Source organism: Cricetulus griseus, assembly GCF_003668045.3.
Source record: "Cricetulus griseus strain 17A/GY chromosome 1 unlocalized genomic scaffold, alternate assembly CriGri-PICRH-1.0 chr1_0, whole genome shotgun sequence".
NCBI classification, from domain to species: Eukaryota; Metazoa; Chordata; class Mammalia; order Rodentia; family Cricetidae; genus Cricetulus; species Cricetulus griseus.
Window position 1 is genome coordinate 247,335,612 of NW_023276806.1, and position 27,262 is coordinate 247,362,873.

The window sequence follows — 27,262 nt, forward strand, 5'->3', positions numbered from 1 at the left end:
AATCAAACCCAGGTCCTGTACAAGAGCAGTCAATGTGTTCTTAATCACTGAGATACCAGGCCAGGCAGCAGCTTTAATCCCAGCACACTCAGGAGGCAGAGGCAGGAGGATCTCTCTGAGTTAGAGGGTGGCCTGGTCTACAGAGTGAGTTCCAGAACAGCCAGGGCTACACAGTGCGACCCTGTCTCAAAAAAAAAAAAAAAAAAAATCACTGGGCCATCTCTCCAGCCCTTCCTTCCTTCCTTCCTCCCTGTCTTCTTGGTTTCTTTGGGCTAGAACCTAGGAATTCAGACAGGATGAGTGGGTGCACCCCACACCCACATCCCCACCTCCTTTTAGTCTGGATGAAGGTTCTTGCTAACTAGCCCAGGCTGGCTTTGAATTCTTCTTAAAATTGTTTTTTAATTTAAAAAATTGTATTGTGTTTGTGGGGTACAAAGCGTATGTATGTGTGCTTGTGTTTGCAGGGGCCAGAAGAGGATGTGAGAACCCTTTATCACTGTTTGTTTTATTCCCACAACATGGTCCCACGGAGCCTGAAGTTGGGCTACCGGCAAGCACGCCTCAGGGACCCTCCTGTCCTCTGCCCCACCCAACACTGGAGTTAGAGGTGCATGGCACTGTGACCAACATTCTTTCTTTTAAGTTGGATCCTAGTTTATTTTATCCTTTATGTGAAAGGAAAGAGGAAAACAAATGCCTATAAAATTATTTTAGTCAGGGAGCTAGAGAGATGGCTCAGAGGTTAAGAGCACTGGTTGCTCTTCCAGAGGTCCTGAGTTCAATTCCCAGCACCCACATGGTGGCTCACAACCATCTACAATGAGATCTGGTGCCTTCTGGCCTGTAAGCAGACTTGCAGGCAGAACACTGTACACATAAAAAGTAAATAATTAAATAAAAAACCTTGAAAAAATTATTTTAGGCAATTTTCTAAGGAAACTTGGATACTGACTGTTGTGATAGTCCATCTTAATTGTTTATCTGATGGGATTTAAAATCACATGAGGGGCTGGAGAGATGGCTCAGTGGTTAAGAGCACTGCCAGTTCTTCCAAAGGTCTTGAGTTCAATTCCCAGCAACCACATGGTGGCTCACAAGCATCTGTAATGAGATTTTGTGCCCTCTACTGGCCTGCAGACATTCATGCAGGCTGAACACTGTACACATAATAAATAAATAAATCTTTAAAAAAAAATCACCATGAAAACAAACATCTAGCCACACCTGTAAGGGAGTCTCTTGGTTGACAAGGTCCTGGACTGAATAGAAAAGAGACATAACACAGGCATCTATCCCCGTTTACTTCCTGACTGTGGACACAGTGACTGGCTGCCACCATAATGGTCCCACCACGAGGAGCTGCACACTGGGACTGTGAGCCTAGGGAAATCCTTCTTCCTATATGTTGCTTCATCAGGTGCTTTGCCCTAGTGATGAGGATGGGAACTGATGTAGACTGGATAGGAGACTACATTAGAAAACTGCCACATGTCTTCAGTGTGACAAGGAGGTCATGCTATTTTGAAGAATTTTCTAGTTTTTCCCTTTTATTGAAAATAGATTTTTCCCCCTCACTCAATAAATCCTCATTATGGTTCCCCTCCAGTGCACTACTCCTCCCAGTTCCCATTTGTATCCTCTCCAGTCTGGGTCCACTTCCTTTCGGTTTCTCATTAGAAAGCAAACAAGCTTCTAGGGGATAAAATAAAATATAAGATAAAACTACCATATCCTGATCGGTGGTGGTGGTGGTGGTGGTGGTGGTGGTGGTGGTGGTGCATACCTTTAATTCCAGCACTCAGAAGGCAGAGACAGGGGAATCTGAGTTTGAGGCCAGCTTGGTCTACAGAGTGAGTTCCAGGACAGCCAGGGCTACACAGAGAAATCCGTCTCAGAAAGGAAGGAAGGAAGGAAGGAAGGAAGGAAGGAAGGAAGGAAGGAAGGAAGGAAGGAAGGTAAAGGAAGAAAGGAAACTATTAGTCTTGGTCAAAACAACAGAAGGAAAAGAGCCCAAGTAGGAGCAGGAGAGTCAGAGAGCCGCAGGTTAGCACCTTGTTCACACACTCACAAATCCCATAAGAACACTGAAGTAGAAGTCATAACTGAGTAGGCACAGAAGACCTGGTGCAGACCCTGCAGGCCTAGACCATGCTGCTTCAGTCTCTGAGCTCATATGAGCTTTGCTCAAGTTGAGGATGGCCTTGTCCACCCTTTCTGCCTTCCCTTCTGCAGGGTTCCCTAAGGCCTGAGGGGAGGGGTTTGATGGAGACGTCCCATCTAGGGCTGAGAGTTCCCAAGGTCTCTCACTCTGCATAGCATCTGTCCGTGGATCTCAGTATTTGTTCCCATCTGCTGCAGGAAGCTTCTCTGAGCAACATCTCGTTAGGAGTCATGTTATTGCTACATTTCTTTTTCTTCTTTTGTTTTTATTTTTGTTTTTGTTTTCAAGGCAGGGTTTCTCTGTGTAGCTTTGGAGCCTGTCCTGAAACTCACTCTGTAGACCAGGCTGGCCACGAACTCACAGAAATCTGCCTGCCTCTGCCTCCCGAGTGCTGGGACTAAAGGCTGGAGCCACCACTGCCTGACTGTATCTGTTTTTTTAATTAATTGAGCAATACTAGCAGGTAGTGGTAGATGCCCTATGCAGACACCAGCTCAACTTCTCCGTGTTCAGTGAGTTGTGTGGGTGTTGCCTTCAGCAATGGGGCCTTGCTGACAGTTTGTGGAGTGGAACCTAGTGTCTTAGCAACAGCCTGGCTTGTTTGGGGATTTCCATGGGACCCCTTTAGCCAAAAACTCAATTATATGTATCTCAGTCCTAGCACTGAAAGCTTCATTTGTTAACAAGGGACGGTGACAAAAGATGGCCAACTGGGGCTCTGTCTCCCCCATTATTTGGTTATTTCATTTAGACTGCCTTCATACATGCAGATATTTTAGGACTCTTCTACTGTTCCATACTATCCCCCAAATGCCCTGTAATTTTGGCTGTCTCCTCCACATTCCCTGCCTTCTCCCTACCTCCTCCCTACCCGATTCTCCCATTCTGGCTCCACCCCATCCACCCATAGCTGTCTATTTTACTCCCCTTTCCTAGGGAAATCTATCTGCCCACCCCCCACCCTCACAAGTCCCTTACTCTGTCCGTAATTTCTGTGGTTCTATGGATTGTAGCCTGGTTATCATTGACTTAACAGCAAATGTCCACATATTACAAATAATGCCATGTTTGTCTTTCTGGGTCTGGGATACTTCACTCAGGATGGTTTTTTCTAGTTCCATCCATTTGCCTGCAAATTTCAAGATGTCATTTTTTTTTCTAATAGCTGAGTAATACTCTCTTTTGTAAATGTACCACATTTTGTTTTTCTTTTTTCTTTTTTTTTTTTTTTTTTTGTTTGTTTGTTTGTTTGTTTGCTTGCTTTTTCGAAACAGGGCTTCTCTGTATTGCTTTGGAGCCTGTCCTGGAACTTGCTCTATAGACCAGGCTGGCCTCCAACCCACAGAAATCCGTGCCTCAGCCTCCTGGGTGCTGAGGCGCTCTTCAGCACGCTCTGCCTTGGGTTTTCTGGGGGGCAGCGGAAATGCATCATCCCCTTAAATGTGCCTATTTCTTCTGGAGCCTCAGAGGGCTCTGAGTCAGAGTTGCGCCAATTAACTCACATTTCCCGGAGTGACCCCCAGAGGGCGCCGCTGCCCCGCTCTCCATTCTTCTCTGCCTTGATGTCACTCAGCCGGGATCCTTTGCAGACAGGTAAGGGTAAGCCGCTGTGAGACCACAAAGCTGCTGGCTCCCCACATGCTACTCATCTGCCATCCAGCAGCCGGGCAGAGGCAGGGGGATGAGCCAGCCCAGCTACGGGTCCCCGTTTCCAGTGTATGCAACTAAAATGTTCACACGCCTTCAATCCCAGCACTCCGGAGGCAGAGGCAGACAGATCTCTGTGAATTCGAGGGCCAGCCTGGTCTACAAAACCCTGTGTCAAAAAAACCCACCAAAAAACTCTCACAACAAATAAATAAAATATGTTATATACAGTATTACACTGACGTATATTTCATGGCTATAATATTATCATGTCTTTACAAGTATATTATGTATTGTGTATTGTATGTATGATGCATATAATATACATAACTAGTGAGTAATATATGCAAAACCTACATTATATACATATGATATATAGTGTAAATTACACACGTGTGTGCATGAATGCATGTACAGGTAATACCCAACATATTTACTAAATAACACATAGCCCATTATTATATATATATAATATATAGTATATTATATAGTTATATACACACAAAGTAGTATGTATTATATGTCTATCATATAGCACACACATAAGATGCTATGTTATATGTCTACAGTGCTTCTATAACATGTCACATGTGCAATGCATATACATTGTATGTGTGTGTGATATGTATATAGCATAGATTATGTATTAGGTATGTGGGATACATTATATGCCATAGGTATACAATATATTACATCATACATATGCAATACAGAATGTGGTGTATGTTATATGTATAGGATATTATATGTTACATGTGCTCGTCTGTCATATATTTTACATGAATGCATCTGGGTATGATTCTCACTTAGGATAAAGGAGATTCCCCTTCTTCAGCACCTCCTGGTGCCTGTGTTCCATTCCCCAGCACTTTCCAAGAAAAATAAAATCACCACTAAAAATCACATGCACACACCGTGCTGCACCATAACTGGTGGCAGGTAGAGGGGACGAGGGAGTGTGCTCCTGCAGGGACCCTGGGCAGTGCTGGAATTCGTTTGTGGTTGTCTCATAGGGCAGGAGGGGCCACTGGTGTCTGCCAGGCAGACGCCAGGCACACTGCTTGTCCTGGTTGGTTTTGCTGTATTTATTTTTTTTATTTTGTCAAGTCGACACAAGCTATCGTCATCTGGGAAGAGAAATCTCAGAAGAGAAGACACCACTGTAAGACTGAGCTAGGGCCAGGCGTTGGTGGCGCACGCCTTTAATCCCAGCACTCGGGAGGCAGAGGCAGGCAGATGTCTATGAACTCGAAGGCAGCATGGTCTACAGAGCGAGTGCCAGGACAGGCTCCAAAGCTATCACAGAAAAACCCTGTCTCGAAAAACACAAAACAAAACAACAAAAAAGACTGACCTGGGCAAGCATGCAGGATCATTTTCTTTCTTAAAACCATTTTAAATTGAAATATAGTTATATCGATTTTCCACTTTCCCTTTCCTTTCCTGCCTCCAGACTTTCCCAGTCCCCTTTCTGGATCCCTGTGATGTCCCCCAACTCTCAGCTGACAGCTTCCTTCCCTTTGATAACTATTGTTACACACATGCATTCATGAACATACCGACTACAACCTGCTGAGCCTGATTTGTGGTCTGTGTGTTTGGTTTCCGAGCTGACCACTCTGCATTGGACAACCAGTGAGGGTCCTCATGCCTGGGAGAGGCTAATTCTCCCTCTCCCCGGTCATTAGTTGCCTGTAGTTCTTTGTCTAGGGGTGGACCCTGTGAGATTTTCTCCCTTTCAGATGGGCATGTCCACTGGTATTGCCCCTGTCTTGCTTATGCAGCCGTTCCTAGGGACACCACTTCACAGCCGACTTCCTGGCTCTTACAGATGTCCCTGAGCCATGGGTACAGACAGAGCTGTGATGAGAACGTACCCACTGGGGCTGTGTCCCACATTTGCCGATGTCACCACTGTCCAGTTGTGGCTCCCTGTGACGGGCTCCACTGGGCGTGAAGAGGCCTCTGTCTCGAGGCCTCTGCACTCATGTGTGGGTTAGGGATGAGACATGGAACGCGTAGGGAACTGTGTTCATCTACCACAGTGGCACTGGAGATTCTTTTCGAAGGTCCCTGTCTTAGTTAAGGTTTCTATTGCTGTGAAGAGACACCACGGCCACATCAAGGAAAACGTTTTAACTTCTGGCTTACAGTTTAGAGCTCCAGTCCATTATCAGCATTGTGGGACACCGCAGCGTCCAGGCAGCCCTAGTGCTGTAGCCGAGAGTCCTGCATCTTGATCCCTAGGCAGCAGAAGATTGTGTGTCACACTGGGCACAGCTTGAACATAAGTGACCTCAAAGCCACTTCCACAGTGACACACTTTCTCCAACAAGGCCACACCTGTTCCAACAAGGTCACACCTACTCAAACAAGGCCACGTCTCCTAATAGTGTCACCCACTATGGACCAAGCACTCAAACACATGAATCTATGGGAGCCATTCCTATTCAAACCCTAATTGTTCCTGACCTCATTAGCCCTGAGAAACTGGCTAGAATTCCGGTAGCAGGCACAATTTCTCTCCTGTTGAGTGGGCCTTAAGTGTATTTTCTTAGTGATGGATGGGGGAGGGCCCAGCTCACTGTGGCTGCTTCCAGCTCTGGGCATGTCTAAGGAAGCAGGCCAAGCAAGCCATGGAGAGCAAGCCAGAAGCAGCACCCCTCCATGGCCTCTGCATCAGCTCCTTCCTCAGTGATGGACTGTGACCTGGAAACATAAGCTCAAGCCATAGTTCTGTCCTTGCCAAGTTGCTTTTGGTCACGGTGTTTCATCACAGCAATGGAAACCATGACTACGCCATGTTCTGCATCACTCAGCCAAGGCTATCTCAGCCCCAAATGCCTAGTAATACCTGATGACTTGAGTTTGAGGCCTCTAGGAACCACATTGCGCAGGTTCCTGTGGTGCCCAGAGACCAGAAGAAGGTGGTGGAGGTAAAGGTGGCCGAGAGTCACACCCAGTGTGGGTGCTGGGTACCAAACTCAGGTCCTCAGGATGAGTAGCAATCACCCTTTACCTCTGACCCTCTCTCCATTTCCTGTGGCTCTGGGATAGGATCACAGCATCCCCTCATGTTGCTGATGACAGATACAAACCAGCCAGCAGCCTGCACCCAACCCCACCCCGCATAGACCGCACGAGCTGTTGAGAGCCTGGCACACAACAGTTAACCACCCGGCCTGGCTAGGCGCCCAGCCCAGGCTGCTTCTCAGCTTCTCAGCCAGTTTCTTTCTTTTATCCCAGTTGCTGGGAGAACTTGGTGGGGTGACCAGAAAGTACCTAAGACAAAAGTTACCAGGAAAGGCAGAGCCTTGTTTTCACAGTGGCTCTGGACCTAAGCAACTTCCTTCTCCTAGGGTCTTTCGGAGTTGGTGCGGTGCCTGCCAGTAACAGGGAAGCTGGCGTCCCTGGGAGAGCCTGGAGCAGATGCTGGGAAGGGCGGGTGCTAAGCTTGTGGGAGACCCACCCACCCCCACTCCCCTACTCTTGCTGAGGTGTCTGCAGTAACACACGGGAGCCAAAACGATGGGTGCCCAAGGATCCACTGAGGTGCAGCTTCTTCGCAGAGCCCCTCAGTGAGAGCCACATTGCCCTGGCAACAGACACTGAAAATGGAGAGACGTGAGCTGAGAGTGAGTGCCGCATAGATACAGAGAGGACTCCACAGGGATGGTTGAAAGAGCCCACCAAGTCAAGGACCAGCAGGAGGAGAATGGGAATTCTGCCGTGAAAATGGGAAAGAATGTGAGTTGCACAGATTTGCTTTAGTGTGTGTGAAGGCTCCTCCTCTTCCTCTCCCCCTTCTCTTTCTTCCCTCTCTCCTTACCTTCCACATTTTTGAGGCAGGGTCTCCTATTCTCCAGGCTGGCCTAGATAGGCTATGCTAACCCAGGCTGGTGTTGAACTATGGCTTCTCCAGTACCCACACCCTGCACACCCACCTCCACCTGCTTGGAGTTTATGAGACTCATGTAGCCCAGTCTGGCCTTGACATCACTCCTCATCCTCCTGCCTCCACCTTCTGACTCACGAGATAACAGGCATGCACTGCCAGGCCTGGTTCTGAGGTGCTGATGCAGAGTTAGGTTCTGGTGCATACTAGGCAAACACCCCATGTGTTGTGGTTACAGGTGTGTGCCACCATGTCCTGCTCAGGCCAGGGCATCTGTGGAACCAAGTGGAGCCCTGCCCCCAAGGAGGCACCGAGTCTGGACACATTTTGGCTTGTGGGCTTCGGTGGCAGTGGGGGACGAATAGGTTTACTGTCATAAGAAATTGAGCAAGCCAGGGACAGAGAACATGAAGAGACCCCAGGCCTTCCTGTGAAGACCAAGGCCAAAGAGTTCGGAGCCTCCTGTAAATACGTGGAAGTGATAAGGGCGCATGACCATGTGCTGGAGTGTGATCTAGTCTTTGTGTGTGTGAGTAGGCTCCTGTCACAACCTGTGTGTGGACTCCTTCTACCATATTGGTCCCGGGGACCAAACTCAAGCCACCAGACTTAGATGCAAGCACCTTTACCCTCTGATCCATCATGCCAGCCCTGTAGTTTTTGTTTTGTTTTGCTTTTTTTTTAAAGATTTATTTATTTATTTCATTTTATGTATATGGATGTTTTGCCTTCATGTGTATCTGTGCACCAATGTATGCAATGCCCTCAGCAGCCAGAAGGGGCATCAGAGCCCCTGGAGCTGGAATTACCAGTGCCATATGTAAGGCACTATGTGGGCGCTGGGAATTGATGTTGCTATAGACACAGGCTGATCTGAGACTCATGACCTTCCTGCCTCACTCTCCAGAGTGCTGGGATCATAGGGGTGCACCACCAAGCCATTCCTTTAGTACATATTAATATTTCATATAAGTAGCATACAAAATAATATAGTGACCATATCTTTATCTATACATATCTGTCCATGAAGAACTCACTCTGTGTTTGGTGCCTTGTGAATCCATGTGTTCTCCTGTCATCATGGCTACCTTGACATTTATTCACCCACAGACCCACAGAGTACTTCAAAAAACAGGTGTCCTGAAGAGGTTTACTCTCAATTCACAGAAGATGGGGCGGTTGCCTGGGCTAGGAGGCTTGATGCTTCCACACTCCAAGAGGACAATGGAGGAGCCTGTGCTCATGGCACAAGAGAGGACACACAGGTTTAATCTGTGCCTGTCACTGGGATCGATAAGACTGGGAGGTGGGGAGAGCTAGAGTCAGCCAGGGAAATTTCCTTCCTTGCCTGCCCTGGTCTCCGTTCTCCTTCCCTATGCTCCCATCTCCACTTGCACAGTGGTCCTCAACCTTCCTAATGCTGAAGTCCTTTAATACAGTTCCTCATGATGTGGTGACCACAACTGTAAAATTATTTTTGTTGCTACTTCATAACTGTAATTTTGCTACTGTTATGAATCAGAATGCAAATATTTTTGGAAATGCGTTTTTCAAAAGGGTCATGACCCACAGAGAGAGAACTGCTGGTCTAGGATCTTATGCAGGCTAGAAACCAGACAACATCTGAGTCGTCCACATTGGTCACTGGGGGACTCCAGGCTGGGCTCTATCCCTGAGCCACGCCCACAGCCCCTCACTGGGAGATTCTAGGCAGGGGCTCCACCCCTGAGCCACGCCCCCAGCCTTCTGTTCACTTGATGTTCTTGACACTTCTATTCCTGACAACCATACATTCTGCAGACATTGACGCATTCTGGGGTGGCACACTGCTCCAGGTGAGATGACCATCTGGCATAATTTTCACGGTGCACGAACACTGGCTTATGAGAGGCACAGATAGGGCGGCGTGGAGTGGAGTCTTTACCCAATGTCAGGGCTCCCCATGGCTCCCAGAAACCCTTGGCTTCCCTCTGCACACCTGGGCTCAGGCTCAACTTACACAGAGGCCCCAGGGGAGCCAGGTGTTGGAAAGATTGTCTGGTCCCTGGGCTCCAACGCCAGTGCTTTAAACCATAGTTGCGATGGCAACCACTGAAGCTTCCATGAGAAGCTGGAAAATGACTCTGGTGCCTGAAGAAGGCAGCAACACCCAGGAACTCTGGGGAAGCTGCTGCCCCACATCCTGATAGTCTCGCAGACAAGCAGAGTGGGAGACAGCATCCTGGCATCCCCGAAGGAATGCTACAGTGACCAAGTGGCCACAGAGCCTGAGATAACACCCCCTCTTCTGATGGCCGTGCCTGGCCAGACTCCCAGGAGGGATCCTCAGCTGCTGGTATGAGATCCATGGGTCGCAGGCCCTTTCCTGGGGAAGAATCATCCAGGTGTATGGGAAGCATGAGTGTGGGCCCCCTCAGCCCTGGCACTCGCCAGCGGCTTCTCCAGGGTCAGGCGGTCTCCCTCCCAGCACCCTCTTCCAGCAGCAGTGTGGCCATCTTCATCAGCTCTGCCATCTCAGGTAAGGGCACTCTCGATGGTGGCTATGCTTCATGGGGTCTCCTCCAGGGGATGTGTGTGAATAGACATAGGCTGATGATGCACATAAGAGCCACTGTCGGGGTCCTCCTGGACCCTCTGCCTGTTTCTCCATCATATAAACAGTTGAGTACAGTTGCTGCGAGTGGCCTGATATTGTAACCAGAGGTCACAGTGTCTAGTGTGTGTTTGGTAATTGCTGGAGGAAGAGCCAGCATCTCACACACATTTGACCAGAGCTGGGTGGGAACTTGTGTGCAGACAAGGGGCTTTACGTCTGTCCCACAGATGTTCTCCTATGGAGCCACACCCTAACATCCCGCCCAAGCTTTTCTTTTCTTTCTTTTTTTTTTTCTGTACAAACTACCTTTATTCATAAAGGAAACAGTTCCCTGTGTCATTGCAAACATTATTATGTGGATAATTTTATGTCAAAAGCTTTTCTTTTAGAAAAGATTTCTTTTTTGTGTATTCATTTTTCATGCTGTTCTGGGGGTTAAACCCAGTTTGTGTTAGGCAAGCACTCTGATAGTGAGCTGCATTCCTGGGCCCTCCCTGATCTTTACACATTTGTTTATGTGTGGGATGCACACACAGAGAACAGCTTTCAGGAGTTGGTTTTCTCCTCCCACCAGGTGGGGCCCAGGAATTGAACTTGGGTCTTCAGGCTTCATGGCAAGTCCCTTCACACAATGAGCCATCTCAATAACCCCCATGCTTTATGTTGGTTCTCCCTCTGGCCAAGTGCCAGCTGCATACAGCTGCGTGTTCTTCGCATTAAATAAAACTACACATGAAAATGCCTGATCTGCATTAGCTCCCAATTCCCATGATACAATTACTTTAACAGTTACCTTCATGCTATGGGCAGAATTCACTGAGCACACAGAACTGTCACCAAGCACACAGCACGGTCACTAGGCATGGTACACCGTAGGACACCTATGTATAATGGTCCATTTTCTCATCTTGGTCCGGATAAGCATCTCCAAGTGCTAAGCTTACCTTCAAATTTGCTCAAGTTGAGAGAAGACATGCGCTTTGAGTGTTATCATTTTTCCTTCCGATGTAGAGTACATTCTACCATTCAATCTTTATTTATTCACCTTTTAAAAAAATAATTTTTTCAAGACAGGGTTTCTCTGTGTAGTCCTGACTGTCCTGGAACTCACTCTGTAGATCAGGCTGGCCTCAAACTCACTGAGATCCACCTGCCTCTGCCACCTGAATGCTGGGATTAAAGGTGTCTGCATGGCCCTGTTTATCTTTTCAGTAATGGCTGTGTGATAAGTGACTGATGACACTATTGAATATTTGTTATTGTGTGCCACATAGATTGCATGTATTCTTTTTGATATTTGGCTTCTTAGTGCTGGGGACTGAACTTGGGGTCCCCATACATGCTAGACAAGCTTTTCCAAGCTCTTCATGGGCCTGAAAAGTTCAGATAGTGGAGCTACGTGCAAGCCCCTGACTTCAGACTTCACTGTGTCTCTTGATGTGTCCCTAATGGTTAGCAAGGCTCTGGGCCTGAATTCATTATCTGACAAGGATTTTATGGGCACATCCGAATAGCCTGTGAAGTTGATAAGACAGACTGGGAAAGGGACAAGTGTGTGGGAGACAGATCCCAGACTCGTCCCATCCTGGACCGCTCCCAAGACAGAATCTGATTCGGTATTTGGAACCACTTATTTTTTGGGTTGTGGTAGAGCCCCTGACTAGAATGCCCTAGTGAGGGGCTGGGGGTGTGGCTCAGGAGGTGGAGCCCCTGCCTAGAATATTCCAGTGAGGGGCTGAGGGTGTGGCTCAGGAGGTGGAGCCCCTGCCTAGAATATTCCAGTGAGGGGCTGAGGGTGTGGCTCAGGGGCGGAGCCCATGCCTAACAGGAGTGAAGCTCTGGGTTCTCTGTCGGCACAGCAAACCCACCTGGTTCACTCTGCATTTCAGAGGAACTGGGAATGATCCTTTAGTGTGTTACAAGCAGAGCCTGGAATGGATCAGCATGTACTTGCATGTGACCTCCTTGTTTATCTGGCTTGTAATCAGCCGAGAGTACTTTGTACATTGAGAGTACTGTCTGCATTTGGCAGGTTCCTTGTTTTGTTGCAGACCAAGGGGTGAAATCCAGGGCCTTGACTGCTGGGTCCGAGAGCATATAATGAGCCAAGTGTTCCCTGCCCAACATGCTTACATTTTATCTGGCTGCTCTAACTTAGCCTGGGCTCATCCTGCTGGGCTGGCCCTGAGAGTGTCTTGGGCTGTGGTTTTTATGGAGCTCACACAGGGAACTCCAGGTGAACCAGGGTGGTTGGTTTCTTTGGTTTGACTCCATATAACTTTAGATTTCAATAATTTTGTGTGTGTGGTCTTCCTGGGGAGAAAGTTACATGTGCACCAGGACAGCACAGGTGTGTGGAGGTCAGAGGACAGAACAGTTTCTTCTTTCTGTCTTGTTCTTTTACTGCTGAGCCATCTTGCTGGCCTCATTTTTCTGCTTCTTCCACACACCCCCTCCTCCTCCTCCCCTCTTCCTCCTTCTCCCCCCTCCTCCTCCCCCTCCTCTCTTCCTCCTCCTCCTCTTCTTCCATATTTTTTGATATTTAGGATGACCCAACCTTGCAGGGGTTTGATGAGACACAGAGCTCAGTACGGGTGAGGCAGGCTTCTGGAATCTTCTCTCTAACATGCTCCTGGTTGTGCCTTGCAGATATGGACGCAGAGCGAGAAGTTCTGCAGTGTACTGCCTATCCCGAGGTGCAGAGCTTCTGCCAGAAGCATGGCTTGACATTTGAGGTAAGTCACACACCACCTCTTATCATCCGTTAGGTGCTTTAGCTTTGGGTCTCAAAACTCAAAATGTTTTTTGTTTTGTCTTTTGAGATGAGGTCTCATTTAGCCCAGGCTGGACTCACTATGTAGCTGAGGATGACCCTGAATTAATAATTCACCTACCTTCACTTCCCAGGCAATGGGGTGACAGGAGTGAGCCACCAAGCCATTTATGCAGTGATGTAGATGGACCCCTATTGGATTAAGGTCTCTTTAGTTCAGAGCACAGCCGGGTGAAACACAGGCCAGAGCTAGGTTAAGAACCCAGCCAGCGCGGCCAGAACAAAAAGGGGGCCCGCGTCCCCACGTGCAGCCCCTTAAGAAGCTCCCTTACGTCATCCCGGCTTTCCTTCACCCCGCCCTTATGGGCGAGTCCCCGGGTCCACCTGGTACCTGCCCCAGGACTATTGGGCGGGGCTAGGGTGACTCCCTACAGACCCCTGTGATTCATGTGTGCTAGCCTGGCTCTCTGCCAACTGACCTGTAAACACTACCAAATGAGCTACCTCTCCAAGAGGTCCATCTACCTCTGTCTCCTGGGTGCTGGGATTAAAGGCGTGTGCCACTGTGGGGTCCCTACAAACAGTCCACAGTCCCCAGAGAAACAAACTGAGAGAGACAAGAAGGAAACCCAGTTCAGCGAGACTTAGCTGGGTTGGATCAGACTTCTGGAGTCTGCCCCCAGGCTGTTTATTTTAGGCATATTTAAGTACAGTACAGCTTTGAAAAAAAAGTTTCCTGCTGATAATTGTCCCAGTACCATGTGCACAATAAAGCTTAAGGCATGACTACATTGAAATTCTTTGAAAAATACATGTGACCTCCACCATGAAGATGGGCCCTACAGCCTAAGGGGCCAGAATCTGCTGTGATCTCTGCCTGCCCAAGACAGTGTAGCGGTCAAGCAGGCTATGAAGTCCATGTGACATCTCCCCTCAGGGTAGGCGATAGTGACTGAGAGACAAAGATGAAGGTCTAGAGACGGAGAGTCTAGGATAAACATTTTGGGATCTGGCTCTACAGATACCAAGGTCACCAGGTCATTCACAGCATCTACTGCCTGCCTTCTCAGTGGGAAACAGGTATTCGTTTCCTCCTTTGAGGAGACAGCCCTGTGTGATTAACATTCCTGGTTTCTCCAGTGCTCACGTGTGCCCACTCATGCCCTCTATATGCTACCATGCCAGCTGTCACAGTCATTTTAAAGCAGGATTTACTTAATGGTTTTATGCAATTGGATGTTTGTCTGCATGTAAGTCTATGCGCCTTATGTGTACAGTAACTGTGGAGGCCAGAAGAGGCCGCCAGATTTCCTGGAACTGGAGTTACAGACAGCTGTGAGCTGCCGTGTGGGAGCTGGGAATTGAACCTGACCCTGAGTCCTCTGTGAAAGCAGCCAGTGCTCTTAACTGCTGAGCGGTCTCCAGCCCTTCATAATATTTTAACAAGAGGCTACTTTCTTACTCTATATTGCTCTCCACATCTCCTTATCAGTGTGAATGTGTGTGGTGTGTGTGAATGTGTGTGTGTGTGTGTGTGTGTGTGTGTGTGTGTGTGTGTGAATGTAAGTGTGTGAATGTGTGTGTGGTGTGAATATGTGTGCACACATGTGGAGACCAGGTGTCACACTTAGGTATCATTCCCCGGGTACCATCCATTTAAGTTTTAGAGACAGCATCTTTCACTGGCCTGGAGCTTGCCAACCTGGCTGCCTAACATCTAGCCCTGGGGTCCTCAGCTCTAGGATTGCAGAATGTATCACTGAGCCTGGCTTTTGCATGGGTTCATGGATGTAACCCAGGGCCTCATGCTACAGACAAGCATCTTAGAGATCTGCCATTACCCAATCACTACCACCAAGCAAATCAGGGTTTCTAAAGGTCACCCCATTCTTGTTTCTGTTGTACCTAAATTTGTATGAATTCACATAAAACATTCCAGACCAATGTGTCTTAAGTTTACAGTAAAGCAGCTCATAGTGCTCTCTCTCTGTCTCTTCTATTTCTTTTTTTCTTTTCTTTTCTTTCTTTCTTTTTTTTTTTTTTTTTTTTGAGACAGGGTTTCTCTGTGTAGCTCTTGCTGGAACTCACTCTGAGGACCAGGCTGGCCTCAAGCCCTGTCTGCCTCGGCCTCTGGGATTAAAGGCTATGCCACCACCACCCAGCTCTCAGCAATTGGTCTCAGAGACTGTCATTCCTCAAATAACTTTGGGGACAGATACCTGAGAAGTGACAATGATCTTGCTCTGGAGCCCCTCCAACAACATTTCCAGCTTCTCAGTTCTCCTTGATTCTCTCCTGGAGGAACTGCTTGAAATTGAAGCATCAGTGGCTCCTGTCTTCTCCAGGGTGCAATCAAGGGTGAACTTCAAAGCCAGCCTCTTGTTTTTAGCCCCTTCTCCACAAGCTCTCCTGTGGTGCCATGGTGGCAGAGGAGGCAGAAAGCCCATCTCCATTCTTGATAGACTCCTGAGAAAGGACAGGGCTTACCTTGCAAGTATGAAGGTCTGAGCTCTGATCTCCAGTATCCACATAGAAGCTGGGTGCAGTGACCGGGAGAGGTACAGGTACAGCCCCAGAGCTCCATGGCCATGCAGCCCAGCCTGAAAGACCCTGTCTCAAAAACCAAGATGTCAAGGAGTAATGGAAGACACCAGACATGGTTGACCTTGAGGCTCTACATGCACACACCTGTGTGCACACACACACATGAACATGTACACACATATGTCACCAGAACAAAACAGCAACAGAAAGGGAACCTTACATGATGAGGGCTCATGAAAGCCCTGTGCCTGTCGCTTTAACAACCTTGCTGGTGCCCAGGCAGGTGGTGGCAAGCACCAGGCTACTGGGGGAGGACGACCAGAGGCTGCACGCTCCCCCCCCCCCCCAGCCCCTGTTCCTGTTGTTGTAGTTGCTCAGGGTTTGCTTTTCTTTCTCTCTGGGCTACAGAACTGACAAAGGTGGAGTCAGCTCCCTGTACTCTTTGTCTTCCTGTCTGTCACTCCAGCCTCACTAGGCCAGCCCTGCAGCCTCCCAGTCCCCTCCTCCACCTCCACCTCTCCCAGCCCCCTGCTGGCCAGTGGCAAAGGTGGACCTGGCATGCATGTGGTTGCTAAGGAGAATTGGCTGGGTCACTTCCTGCTGGTCTCAATACCCTCCCTGGAAAAGCCTGTTCCCAGCCAGCTTGGACATGCTCTCCTTTAACAAGGAACAAGGCGAAAAACACCCAGCTTCCTACCGAATTTTTCAATTGCTCAGACAGAGTCTTGTGAAATCCAGGCTGACATTGACCTCGATATGTAGCTACCAATGGCCTTGAGCTCCGAATACCCTGCTTCCAAGTGTAGGGATAAAAGGCATGTCCCAGCCCCACCTGCTAGACAGCGCTGAGCATCGAACCCAGGGCTTTGTGTAGCTAGGCAAGCACTCTGCCAACTGAGGCTCGGCCTCTGCCCTACCACACCTGTTTTTGTTTTTTAAGATTTACTTATGTGTGTGTGTGCAAGTGTGTGCAGGTGTCTGGGAGACCAGAGAGGGCTTTGGATTCTCAGAGCTGGAGTTCCAGGCTGTTGTGAGATACCCAGTGCAGTTCTGGGAAGTGAACTCAGATCTCTGGGGGAGCAGCAAGTGCTCACAACCACCAGGCTAACCCTCCAGTCCCACAAACTTGTTTTTAAGTAAACCTTTCTTTTCTTTTCTCTTTCCTTCTCCCTTGAGACAGGGAGCTACAGCTCAAACAAGCCTTGATGTGGTGATATATTATTCATTATTTATTAAAGCTTGCCTGAGCCAGGCATTGGTGGTGCATGCCTTTAATCACAGCATTCGGGAGGCAGAGGCAGGTGGATCTCTGTGAGTTCAAGGCCAGCCTGGTCTCCAGAGCGAGTGTCAGGATAGGCTCCAAAGCTACACAGAGAAACCCTGTCTCAAAAAGCCAAAAAAAAAAAAAAAAAAAAAAAAAAAGCTTGTCTGAGGATTCAGAAAGCAAAGCCAGCCTCAAGCTGTCCTAATCCCAGGATTTAGGATTAAGAGGTAGACGGCCACACTGACTACACAAAACTGATCCAGTCCTAAAAGAAACAGCTCACACAAAGGTGATCTCAGCACCTGGGATCACACGCCTTTAATCCCAGCACGAGGGAGGTGAAGACAGGAGGATATGGCTGAGTAGAGAAATGAATATAATGGGGAGACAGGAACTGAGAGCCTTTTGCCTCTGAGGAGTGGTGGAGACAGGATTGCCGTTTCAGCTGGGTAGAGGTAAGATCGACTGGCCTGGCTGCTTTGTTTCTCTGATCTTCAGTTTGAAGCTTGAACCCCAATATTTGTCTCTGGGTCTTTTATGTTTTGTGTTACACTTTGACCTCAAAATCCTCCCTCCTGCTTAAGCATCAGGAGCCCAAGGGACTTTTCTTGCAGTTCATGACCGTGACCTTCTGAGAGAGGGACAAAGACATCCCCTTAGGTGGATCTACCTTTTCCTTTTTTTTTTTTTTTTTTTTTTTGGTTTTTCGAGACAGGGTTTCTCTGTGGCTTTGGAGGCTGTCCTGGAACTAGCTCTTGTAGACCAGGCTGGTCTCGAACTCACAGAGATCCACCTGCCTCTGCCTCCCGAGTGCTGGGATTAAAGGCGTGCGCCACCAACGCCCAGTTTACCTTTTCCTTTTCTTGTAATTACACTGATGACTCACTTTTTTCTTTTTCTTTTTTTTTAAACGTGCATTGGTGTTTTGCCTGTGCATATGTCAGTATGAAGGTGTCAGATCCACTAGAATTTGAGTCTCAGACTGGTGTGAGCTGCCATGTGAGTGCTGGGAATTGAACCTGTGTCCTCTGGAAGAGCAGCTAGTGCTTTTAACCTCTGAGCCATCTCTCCAGCAAAATGGGGTTTCTCTGTGTAGCCCTGGCTGTCCTAGAACTTAATCTGTAGACCAGGCTGGCCTTGAACTCACAAAGATCTGCCTGCCTCTGCCTCCAGAGTGCTGGGACTAAAGGAGTGACACTTTTTTTTTAATTTTAGAAGCAATCTATTTTACATATCAATCCCCCCATTCCCTTGCCCTCCCATGCTTCCCCACAGACAGCCCCCAATCCACCTCCACCCATTCCCCAAGGATAGGGAGGCCTTCCAAGGGGGATCATCAAAGTCTGTCACATCATTTTGGGGAGGGCCTAGGCCCTCTTTCAGGTATCTGGGCTGAGAGAGTATCCCTCCATAGGGAACTGGCTCCCAAAGTCCATTTGTGCTCTAGGGATAAACACTTTTGACTTTCATTCTGTTGCAGAATGGAATCTAGGGATCAATCCTGAGCATTATGTAAACCATCTGCCACACACCACGCCCTCAGCCCCTCACTGGGGCTTTCTAGGCAAGCATTCTACATCCCTAGCCTCCGGTTTGCCTAATCTAGAATCTCCCTAGAAGAGAAACTTCTTCAGTTGAATGAAACCGTAGAACAAATCAGTCATCAGAAGCCTCACCCTTCTATTCCCAGGTGGTTGATCTGAGGTGGGGTGTCCCGAACACACAAGCCACTGACCACTTGACCATAGAACTCTGCTTAGAAGAACTTGACCGCTGCCAGAAAACGTCCATAGGACCAGCTTTTGTGGTGAGTGTGTCAGGGCAGGTGGCGTTGCCTTTATTTCGTTTTCCATCACAGGAACGTGGTCCCTGGTAGCTACCCAAACACAAGAGAGAAGTGGGTGGCATTTTAGCTAACATCCCAGTCCCCGTGAACCAGTCATGACAGACATAACTAATCACTAACAGTACTCATGTGTTCCTCAGAAGCCAGGCATTAGGAACACGGCAGTAGGTGAGCGGGAAAGTATAACACTGACTTGGAGGGAATCTTCCAGGCCGTTCTGAAACTCCCTCCACCCTTCCCACCTGGCCCACTTTATATTTGGAAAGTTTGGGATTCTGGAAAACAAGAGAGAAAGTAGAAATCCACACTCTTTCTCTCCCTCCATCCCCATGTTTCTGTTGCTCTGTAATGCACCTACCTACCTCCTCTGTCACCAAAATAATCCCCTCTCTGGTTGACAGAGCAGACTGGTCTTCCAGGAGGTGGGAGCAGGAGGATCAGGAATTCAAGGTCACTCTTGTCTACCAAGCTCCAGACAGTTTCTCAAAAAGTGAAAATTAAAAGCAAAACAAAAAACCTAAGCTGGGAATACCCAGCACTCCGGAGGCAAAGGCAGGTGGATCTCTGAGTTTGAGGCCAGTCTGGTCTGCAGAGGGAGTTCTGGACAGCCAGCAACACATAGAGAGACCCTGTTTTGAAACAAAACCGCCCTCACATCCAGCAGTTACAAGCCTGTGCTGCTCCTGCAGAACCCCAGTTCAGATCCCAGCACCCAGCACTCAGGTGGCTCACAACTGTCAGGGTCTGATGCCCTCTCTGGCCTCTGAGGGCACATACTCATTGCACATACTCACAGGCTCACACATGAACAAAAACCCTCACTGTCCACATTAAGAGCTACAGACCCTGTGCAGCAATGTTCACAAAGCATGGATTAGCATTTACCCAGATTTCTAGAATGTTCTACAGGCTAGTGTTGCCTAGAGATTAAGTCTCCCTAAGAAAACAAAACAGAAGAAACTGGAGGTGCAGGCATACACCTGTCATGGCAACTACTTGGGAGGCTGAGGCAGGAGAATTGCTTCAACCCAGGAGTGTTTTCTTAAGGAATATTTTTTAAAAAATGTCTTCTTTGACAATTTCTTACCTCCATACACTTCATCTTGATCAAATCCATGCCCAACTTGCTCTGCCTACCCCCCTACACCTCCCAAACACCCTCCTTCTACCTTTGTGTCTTTTTAAAAAATAACCCAATGAGTTCAATTAGTACCACCTAATGTGGTACTAATTGTGAATGTATAAGGTACGAGACCATCTGGGGCCAGAGAAGCCTGCCAGAGGCCCCACCCTTGAAACAAAGTGATTTTCCCTCCCCCAGCAGTCATCAACTGCCAATAGGTCCTCAGATGGGGGGCTCAGGACCCCCCACACACTGGGTTTTAGCTGTGTTGATCATGTATTGATCATGTATGTGTGCTTGTAGCTGCTGTGAGTCCATGGTTCCACAGCTGTGTCATGTTCGCAGCAGTCTTGCGCCCCCTCTTCTGTGAGCTCCTGAGCCTTTTGGAGGATGTTGATAGAGATGTTCCCTTTGGTGTCCATGAGTTGGAGACCCTCATCTCAAAAAAAAGAAAAAAAGAAAAAAAACGAAAGAAAGAAAGAAAGAGGAAAGGAAAGAAAAGAAACAAACCTTGGAACTGGCCAAGGGCTGAGGCGTGTCTGCAGATGCATTAACTTTTTGTTGCTTTGGTTTTTTTTTTTTTTTTTGAGACAGGGTTTCTCTGTGTAGCTTTGGAGCCTATCCTGGCACTCGCTCTGGAGACCAGACTGGCCTCGAACTCACAGAGATCCACCTGCCTCTGCCTCCCGAGTGCTGGGATTAAAGGCATGAGCCACCATGCCTAGTTATGTGTTCACTTTTAACTACAGTGCCTCTGGTGTCTTCAGACTGTGTCTTGTCCTTCTTTTTGTACTCAACTACCAGTATGTTTTAATTATTATTGCTTTAAACTATTTTCTCAGGCTGGGGAGAAGGCTCAGTGTGTAAAGTGTCTGGTAGGCAAGCACGAGGACCCGAGTTCAAATCCTGAGCACCTGGGGGCAAAGACAGATGGAACTCTGGAACTCACTGAGCGGTCAGTGAGCTCTAGGCAATCGATGAGCTCAGGTTCCTGGAGAAACTGTCTCAAAAGATAAAGTGTGGGCTGGAGAGATGGCTAAGCAGTGACACATGCCTGCTCTAATCAAAGAGGACCCAGCACCCACACTAGGGAGCTCACAAACACCAGTGTCCCGCGCGCTGTATTTTCTCGGCCGGCAAGAAATACACGCAGGACACTCGGATCCTTCTGCAGACAAGCTTTAATGCATAAGCTTACCAGAGCGGAGACATTGAACCAAGAAAACCATCCCTTATAAAGGCTGGCCAGCCGCCTGGGACGTGTTACCCTATAAATGGCTTCAGCTCCTCAGGCCAAATGAGCCATTGGATAGGCAGAGATCAAAGGAATGGAGATTACCCAGCGCCTGTGAAGTAATTTACATCTTGGTGTCTTTAGGCACCATTATTATAATGGAGAATGCAGGAAACGGCCCCTTACACACCAGTAACTCTAGCTCCAGGGGATCTGATACCCTCTTCTGGACTCTGTGGGCACTGCATCAACAATAGCACACACCCACACCTGTAAATAAACTTTAAAAAATTAATAAATTAGAGCGAAGACTAGAAGTCATACTGTGTGCACCTTTGGCCTCCATGTGCACAGACCACATATGTATGCTCATACACACACACACACACACACACATAGACACCCACTTGATAAAACATGCCCTCTTGCTTATAACTCCCCTTCTCAGTTATTTTTCATGCTCCTAGGTTTAACTTCCCAAAGCCCTAACAATCATGGTGAGTTTACAAGGGAGACCTGGCTTTGGTTTTCCCATTTAAGAAGGGGTCTCAGGTAGCTCAGGGTGGCCTCAAACTCACTGTGAAGCTGAAGCTAATAATTTTTTAACTTATTTTTATTTTATGTGCATTGGTGCTTTGCCATAGATGTTGGGTCCCCTGGAACTGGAATTACAGACAGTTGTAGGCAGCCATGTGGTTGCTGGGAATTGAACCCAGGTCCTCTGGAAGAGCAGTCAGTGCTCTTAACCGCTGAGCCATCTCTCCAGCCCCTGAAGCTAATCATTAACTCATCCCTCCAGTGTGGGGATGGCAGGCCTGTGCCACCAGCCCGTGTAGCTCTGGATATCTATCTATCTATCTATCTATCTATCTATCTATCTATCTATCTATTTATTTATTTATGGGGTGGAGCACAGTCAGAGGGCAGCCTGCAGGCCTTCCCTCCCCCTCCCACACTGTCTGAGTTCTAGTGATTGCACTCAGGCTGTCCGACTCCTTGGCAAATGCCTTTACCCACTAAGCCATCTTTTTTTTTTTTTTTCGAGACAGGGTTTCTCTGTGTAGCTTTGGAGTCTGTCCTGGCACTCGCTCTGGAGACCAGGCTGACCTTGAACTCACAGAGATCCACCTGCCTCTGCCTCCCGAGTGCTGGGATTAAAGGCGTGTGCCACCAACGTCCGGCCCCACTGAGCCATCTTACCAGCCCTGAAAAATGTTTTTTAACAGTAAGGAGAAAATATCCTCAAGCACAAAACTAAGCAAACCACCCACAAATTAAAATTTTCAGAGAGAGAGGACTAGGAGATGCCACAGGGGACTGACTCTCAGCCCACACTGCAGGCTGGAAAAGCACAAGATGGCTCCAGCCGCGTGGGGAAGGAGAATCCCCAGGCTGCTGCCACATCCAGGCCACCAGCCCTTCTAGACCTGCCACCCCTCAGCTGAGTTCTACTGACCCCCACCCCCGAATTGCCCACATTGTCCCTGGAACCTGCCTGTCACTGTCACCCTTGTTAGGAGGACTTTCCACGAAATCAGACCCACACTGGTACCCTGGAGAGAAGGCTCCATGGTAAATAACTCATTAGCAGTGATAGGTTCCCATGCTCCTCCTTTAGACGCTGTGCCTCTTGGGGCTCCAGCTGCTCCTAGCACCTCTCTTGCTCTGTGGTTTCAGCCTCAAACCTCCCTCTGAGGCAGGCTGGACCTTGTTCCTTGGGGGACTTCAGGGACCCTGGAGGAACTGCCTGACTATCTATCACCACTGATTCCTGGACATACGTGTGGCCTGGGCAATATTGGAGCCCTGACTCAAAACTATAGAAACTTACTTGTTTCCTTCACATGTGCCCACGCAGGCATATATACACTTGTATGTACAGGTACACATACACACAGGCCTGCCTCAATGACTACTTCTGAGTGTTTTCCCTTCTGCCTCTCCTCCTGTGTACTCTTCTTTTTCCATCTCCTCCCCTCCTGGCTCCTCCTCCTCCATCTGGTAGTGTTGCTGAGCTCTCCATTCTTCTGAGACAGCCTTCCTTTGCTGTCTCTGCTGGCCTGGAACCCCCACTCCTCTTGCCTCAGCCCCCTCTCTGAGTACTGGCATCACCCTGTGCCCCCACAGCCAGCTTCTGACCATACTTTGTATAATCGTCACCATGATGCCACCACCAGGTTGGCATTCAAGGCCTCACTCAGTGTGCTCCCTTCACGGCCCCAGAGTTCAGTATCAAGTGGGATTTGAACCCATGTCCCGTATGTCTCCCTGCCAGGCTCTCCTGGGCGACCAGTATGGCCCCTGCCTGGTTCCCCAGCGCATCGAAGAGAAAGAGTGGAAGGCACTAAGGGCCCAGCTGACCTCCAGACCTCAAGATCTGGAGCTGGTGGCCAGACATTTCCGGAGAGATGACAATGCCATCCCTCCCACCTACTTGCTGCAGCCTCCAGGCTCTGTGGGGGCCCCAGAGCCTGAGGAAGCCACTTTGACCTCTGTCCTTCAAGGTGGAGCCCAGGAAGCCTGGAGGCTGGGCCTCATCAACCAGGAGCAATGGAAGTGTTACCATCGGTCAGGTGAGCTTCAGGGAACCCCCAGGGCTTCATGTGACACAGGAAATCCAAGACAACACACATCTCCCAGGACCTAAAATACAAGTGTTTCATCTCAGTCAATGTCAAACTCGCTTGGCTCCCTGGAGATTGTACCGCCCTAGCCAAACCTGTGTCAGCCGATAGGACCCACTTCCTCTTCCTTAGCTCTGCCCTCCTGTCTCCCATAGTGACCACCATCCTAAGTTTGCCTGCAACTGAGGGTGTTCAAGAATGCATTTATTTTATTTGTTTATTTTTGTTTGTTTTTTCAAGACAAGGTTTCTCTGTATTGCTTTGGAGCCTATCCTGGAACTCACTCTGTAGACCAGGCTGACCTTGAACTCACAAAGATCCGCCTGCCTCTGCCTCGTGAGTGTTGGGATTAAAGATGTGCGCCACCACCGCCAGGCTATATTTATTTTTATATGCACTTATTTATTGGCTGGGGAGTGGTTGTCAGCAGCGGAGATGTGTGGAGGTCAGAGGACAATTTGCAGGGGTCAAACTGGTTATCAAGCTCGGTGGCAAGGGCCTTTACACGCTAATCCTAGAGTGCTGTGTGTGTGTATATGTGCACAGGTGTGTGTGCATGCCTCTGTGTGTGTGGTGCACACACGCTTGCACACGCATGCTCAGGTGTTCGCAGGTGCACTTGGGTGTGTGGCCTGAGTTTGTCAGGTGTCTCCCCATTGATTGTACACTGAGGTAGTCTCTCACTGAACCCCGATCTCATAGATTAAGCTAATGTAGGTAGCCAGCTTCTTCCCAGATTCCTGTCTCCATTTCCAGTGTGCCAGGTTATAGTCAGTTGTCACCCTACCAAGCCTTTATCTGAGCACTGAGGACATGAACTGTGATCCTCATGAATAGATGGCAAACTGAGCCATTGTCCCAGCCTCTTGGGGGGAATTATTCATTTGTTGGTTTTTGGATATAATCTCATGTAGCCCAGGCCAGCCTTGGACCTGGTACATAACCAAAGATGACCTTGAACTCCTGATCCTGTGGTCTCTGCCTCCAGAGTATTGAGAGTGCGGATGTGCATCACCACACCGGGCATATGTGGTGCTGGGGTGAATCCTAAGGCTTCCTGAACGCTAGGCAAGCCCAGGAATTTATGTAGTTTTACTGTACATGCACCAAGACACTGGTTCAGTTCAATTAACAAGAATTCAGATGGCACCAGGTCCTTCCGTACCAGCTTTTCTTATTCTTTCATTTTGAGGCAGAGTCTTAGTAGCCCAGGCTGGCCTTGAACCTGTGATCCTCCTGCTTCAGCTGAGGTAACAGGCCTGTGCCTCCATGCCTGCTTTGGAGAGGACTTTGGGTGATTCTTGTCCTTGACTGGAATGCAGTGTCTCGGAGGGCCTGACTCTCTCATCTGTGGAGAGCTGGGAGCCTCCACTGAGCCTGGAGAGGCTTCAAAAATAACTCTGGCTACTGCTAAAAAACAAAAGCCTCCTGAGACAAGTCAGTGTGAGTTCTAGAAATGAGAGTCCAGGGGCCACTGCTGGGGAGATGGCTCAGCCTTGGAGCTTTGGCTGCTCTTCCGGAGGACCCAAGTTCAGTTTTTTCCTGCCACCAGACCCCGTTCATCATCACAGGCACAAACCCCACACACATGTGCACATAATTAAAAAATAAAGACAAGCCGGGCGATGCCTGCATACACTTTTAATCGAAGCACTCAGGAGGCAGAGGCAGGCAGATCTCTGTGAGTTCGAAGCCAGTCTAGTCTCAGGACAGCTGAGGCCACACAGAGATAAATCTTTAAAAAGACAAGAGTCCTCCGGTGGCTACAACACTTCCTGGGACAGAGATCAGTCAGCTGTGGTAATGGTGCCAAGCCTGGCCCACAGCTTGTGTTTGAAATAAAGTTTCACTGACATAGTCAGGCACATCCATTTGGGTGTCATTTGTTGCATTCTTGCTATGGTGTCAGAACTGTCTGATTGTGGCAGATCTACCTTCGTTGGCCCTTTATGGGTGAGATGCCAAGGTTGTTCCAGGCAGCAGCTGAGGCCTTTACCCAGCTGGCTAGTTAATACTCAGAACTCTGTAATAATCCTCACTCCTTCCTCTCTGCCTTCGCAGCCACCTTCTCCCATCACTTATATCTGGGAGGACAGTCTCATTCACTCATCACTGTTTCCAGAGGTGACCCTCGATGCCAAGTCCCCTTGTGGACCACAGAGGCTGGATGACACATGCAGGAGCTGTTTGTTGATTGACTGTTCGAGGGGGACACTCCAAACAGACACAGGGAGGTGACAGTCACAGAGGTGAAATTCCCATTTGTAAATCGAACAGTTTAATACTCACCATGCTGTGTACTGCCACCTCAGTCTAGTTCCAGAACATTCTATCACCTTAGTAAGAGGCTATTCCCCTGGCTGGGCTGCAGAAGGTCTTTCATCTGCTTGCTATCTATGCACACGCCTGTTCTGGACATTTCTTTCTTTCTTTCCTTCAGTTTTTTGAGACAGGGTTTTTCTGTGCACCCTTGGCTGTCCTGGAATTTGGTTTGTAAACCAGACTGGCCTCAAACTAACAGAGATCCACCTGCCTCTGCCTCCCCCACCCCCCTACCACCACTTGGCCTGGACATTTCTTATCACTGGAATCACACGCCCTCTGCTTTTAATCTTTTTTTTTTTTTTTTTTTTTTTTTTTTTTTGAGGCAGAGTCTCCTTGTGTAATCCAGGCTGGGTTAAAACTTTGTTTGCTGAGTCAGCAAGTTGGCTTTGCAGGGAAAGGTTCCTGTCACCAAGCCTGATGACCTGAGCTCAATCCCGATGAACCACATGGTAGAAGGAGAGAACTGACTCCCACCAGTTGTCCTCCGACCTCCACACATGCTGGGTGGTGCACACACACACCCCAAAATGCACCCCCACCCCAAGTAACTTACTAAATGAATACACGTAAAAAAGAAGTCATTGTCTTTTTTCTTTCTTTTTTTTTGTGTGTGTTTTTTGGTTTCTCTGTGTAGCTTTGGAGCCTATCCTGGCACTTGCTCTGGAGACCAGGCTGGCCTCGAACTCACAGAGATCCGCCTGCCTCTGCCTCCTGAGTGCTGGGATTAAAGGCATGTGTCACCAACGCCCAGCTGAAGTCATTGTCTTACAGTCATTGTTTTAGCGATCCTCACCTCAGCCTCCAGAGGGCTGGGGTTGCAAGCGTACCCCACCCTGCCCAACTGTGGAGTTTTGTGTTGTGTGTGTGATGTGTACATACATGACTTTGCGGGTGCACTCAAGTGGAATCCAGAGCAGGCCATCAGCATTGTACTTTGTCACTGTGCACCGCATTCCTTTGAGATACAGCCTCTCCTTGAACCCAAAGCTCGAAGTTTCAGATAGGCTGCCTGACCATTGAGATCCTGGCATGACACCGGAGAGGTTGGTCTCTGGTCTCTGCAGGCATTGTATGTAAATACCCTCCACCACCACCCCCCCCACACACACACACAAGTGTGTATCCCATGTGAGCTTCTGCAAGCTGCCCCAAGCGACTGTCCCATTGGTTCACCTTGACAGCCCGTGTCCCTCTGAAACCTGTCACCCTGAAGCCCCTCACAGGCCT

At 48.6% G+C, this 27,262-nt stretch overlaps 1 protein-coding gene across 2 annotated transcripts in view; it reads left to right on the forward strand.

The window, feature by feature from the left end:
- Nucleotides 1-12,953: 12,953 nt before the first annotated feature.
- The window catches only part of Nwd1 (NACHT and WD repeat domain containing 1), a 62,573-nt gene continuing 48,264 nt past the window's right edge, over nucleotides 12,954-27,262 (forward strand). For both annotated transcript variants that reach the window (XM_035451560.1, XM_035451561.1), the window contains exons 1-3: nucleotides 12,954-13,037; nucleotides 18,574-18,690; nucleotides 23,362-23,659. In XM_035451560.1, coding sequence (XP_035307451.1) covers nucleotides 12,954-13,037; nucleotides 18,574-18,690; nucleotides 23,362-23,659 — 499 coding nt within the window. The remainder of the gene's footprint in view (nucleotides 13,038-18,573; nucleotides 18,691-23,361; nucleotides 23,660-27,262) is intronic.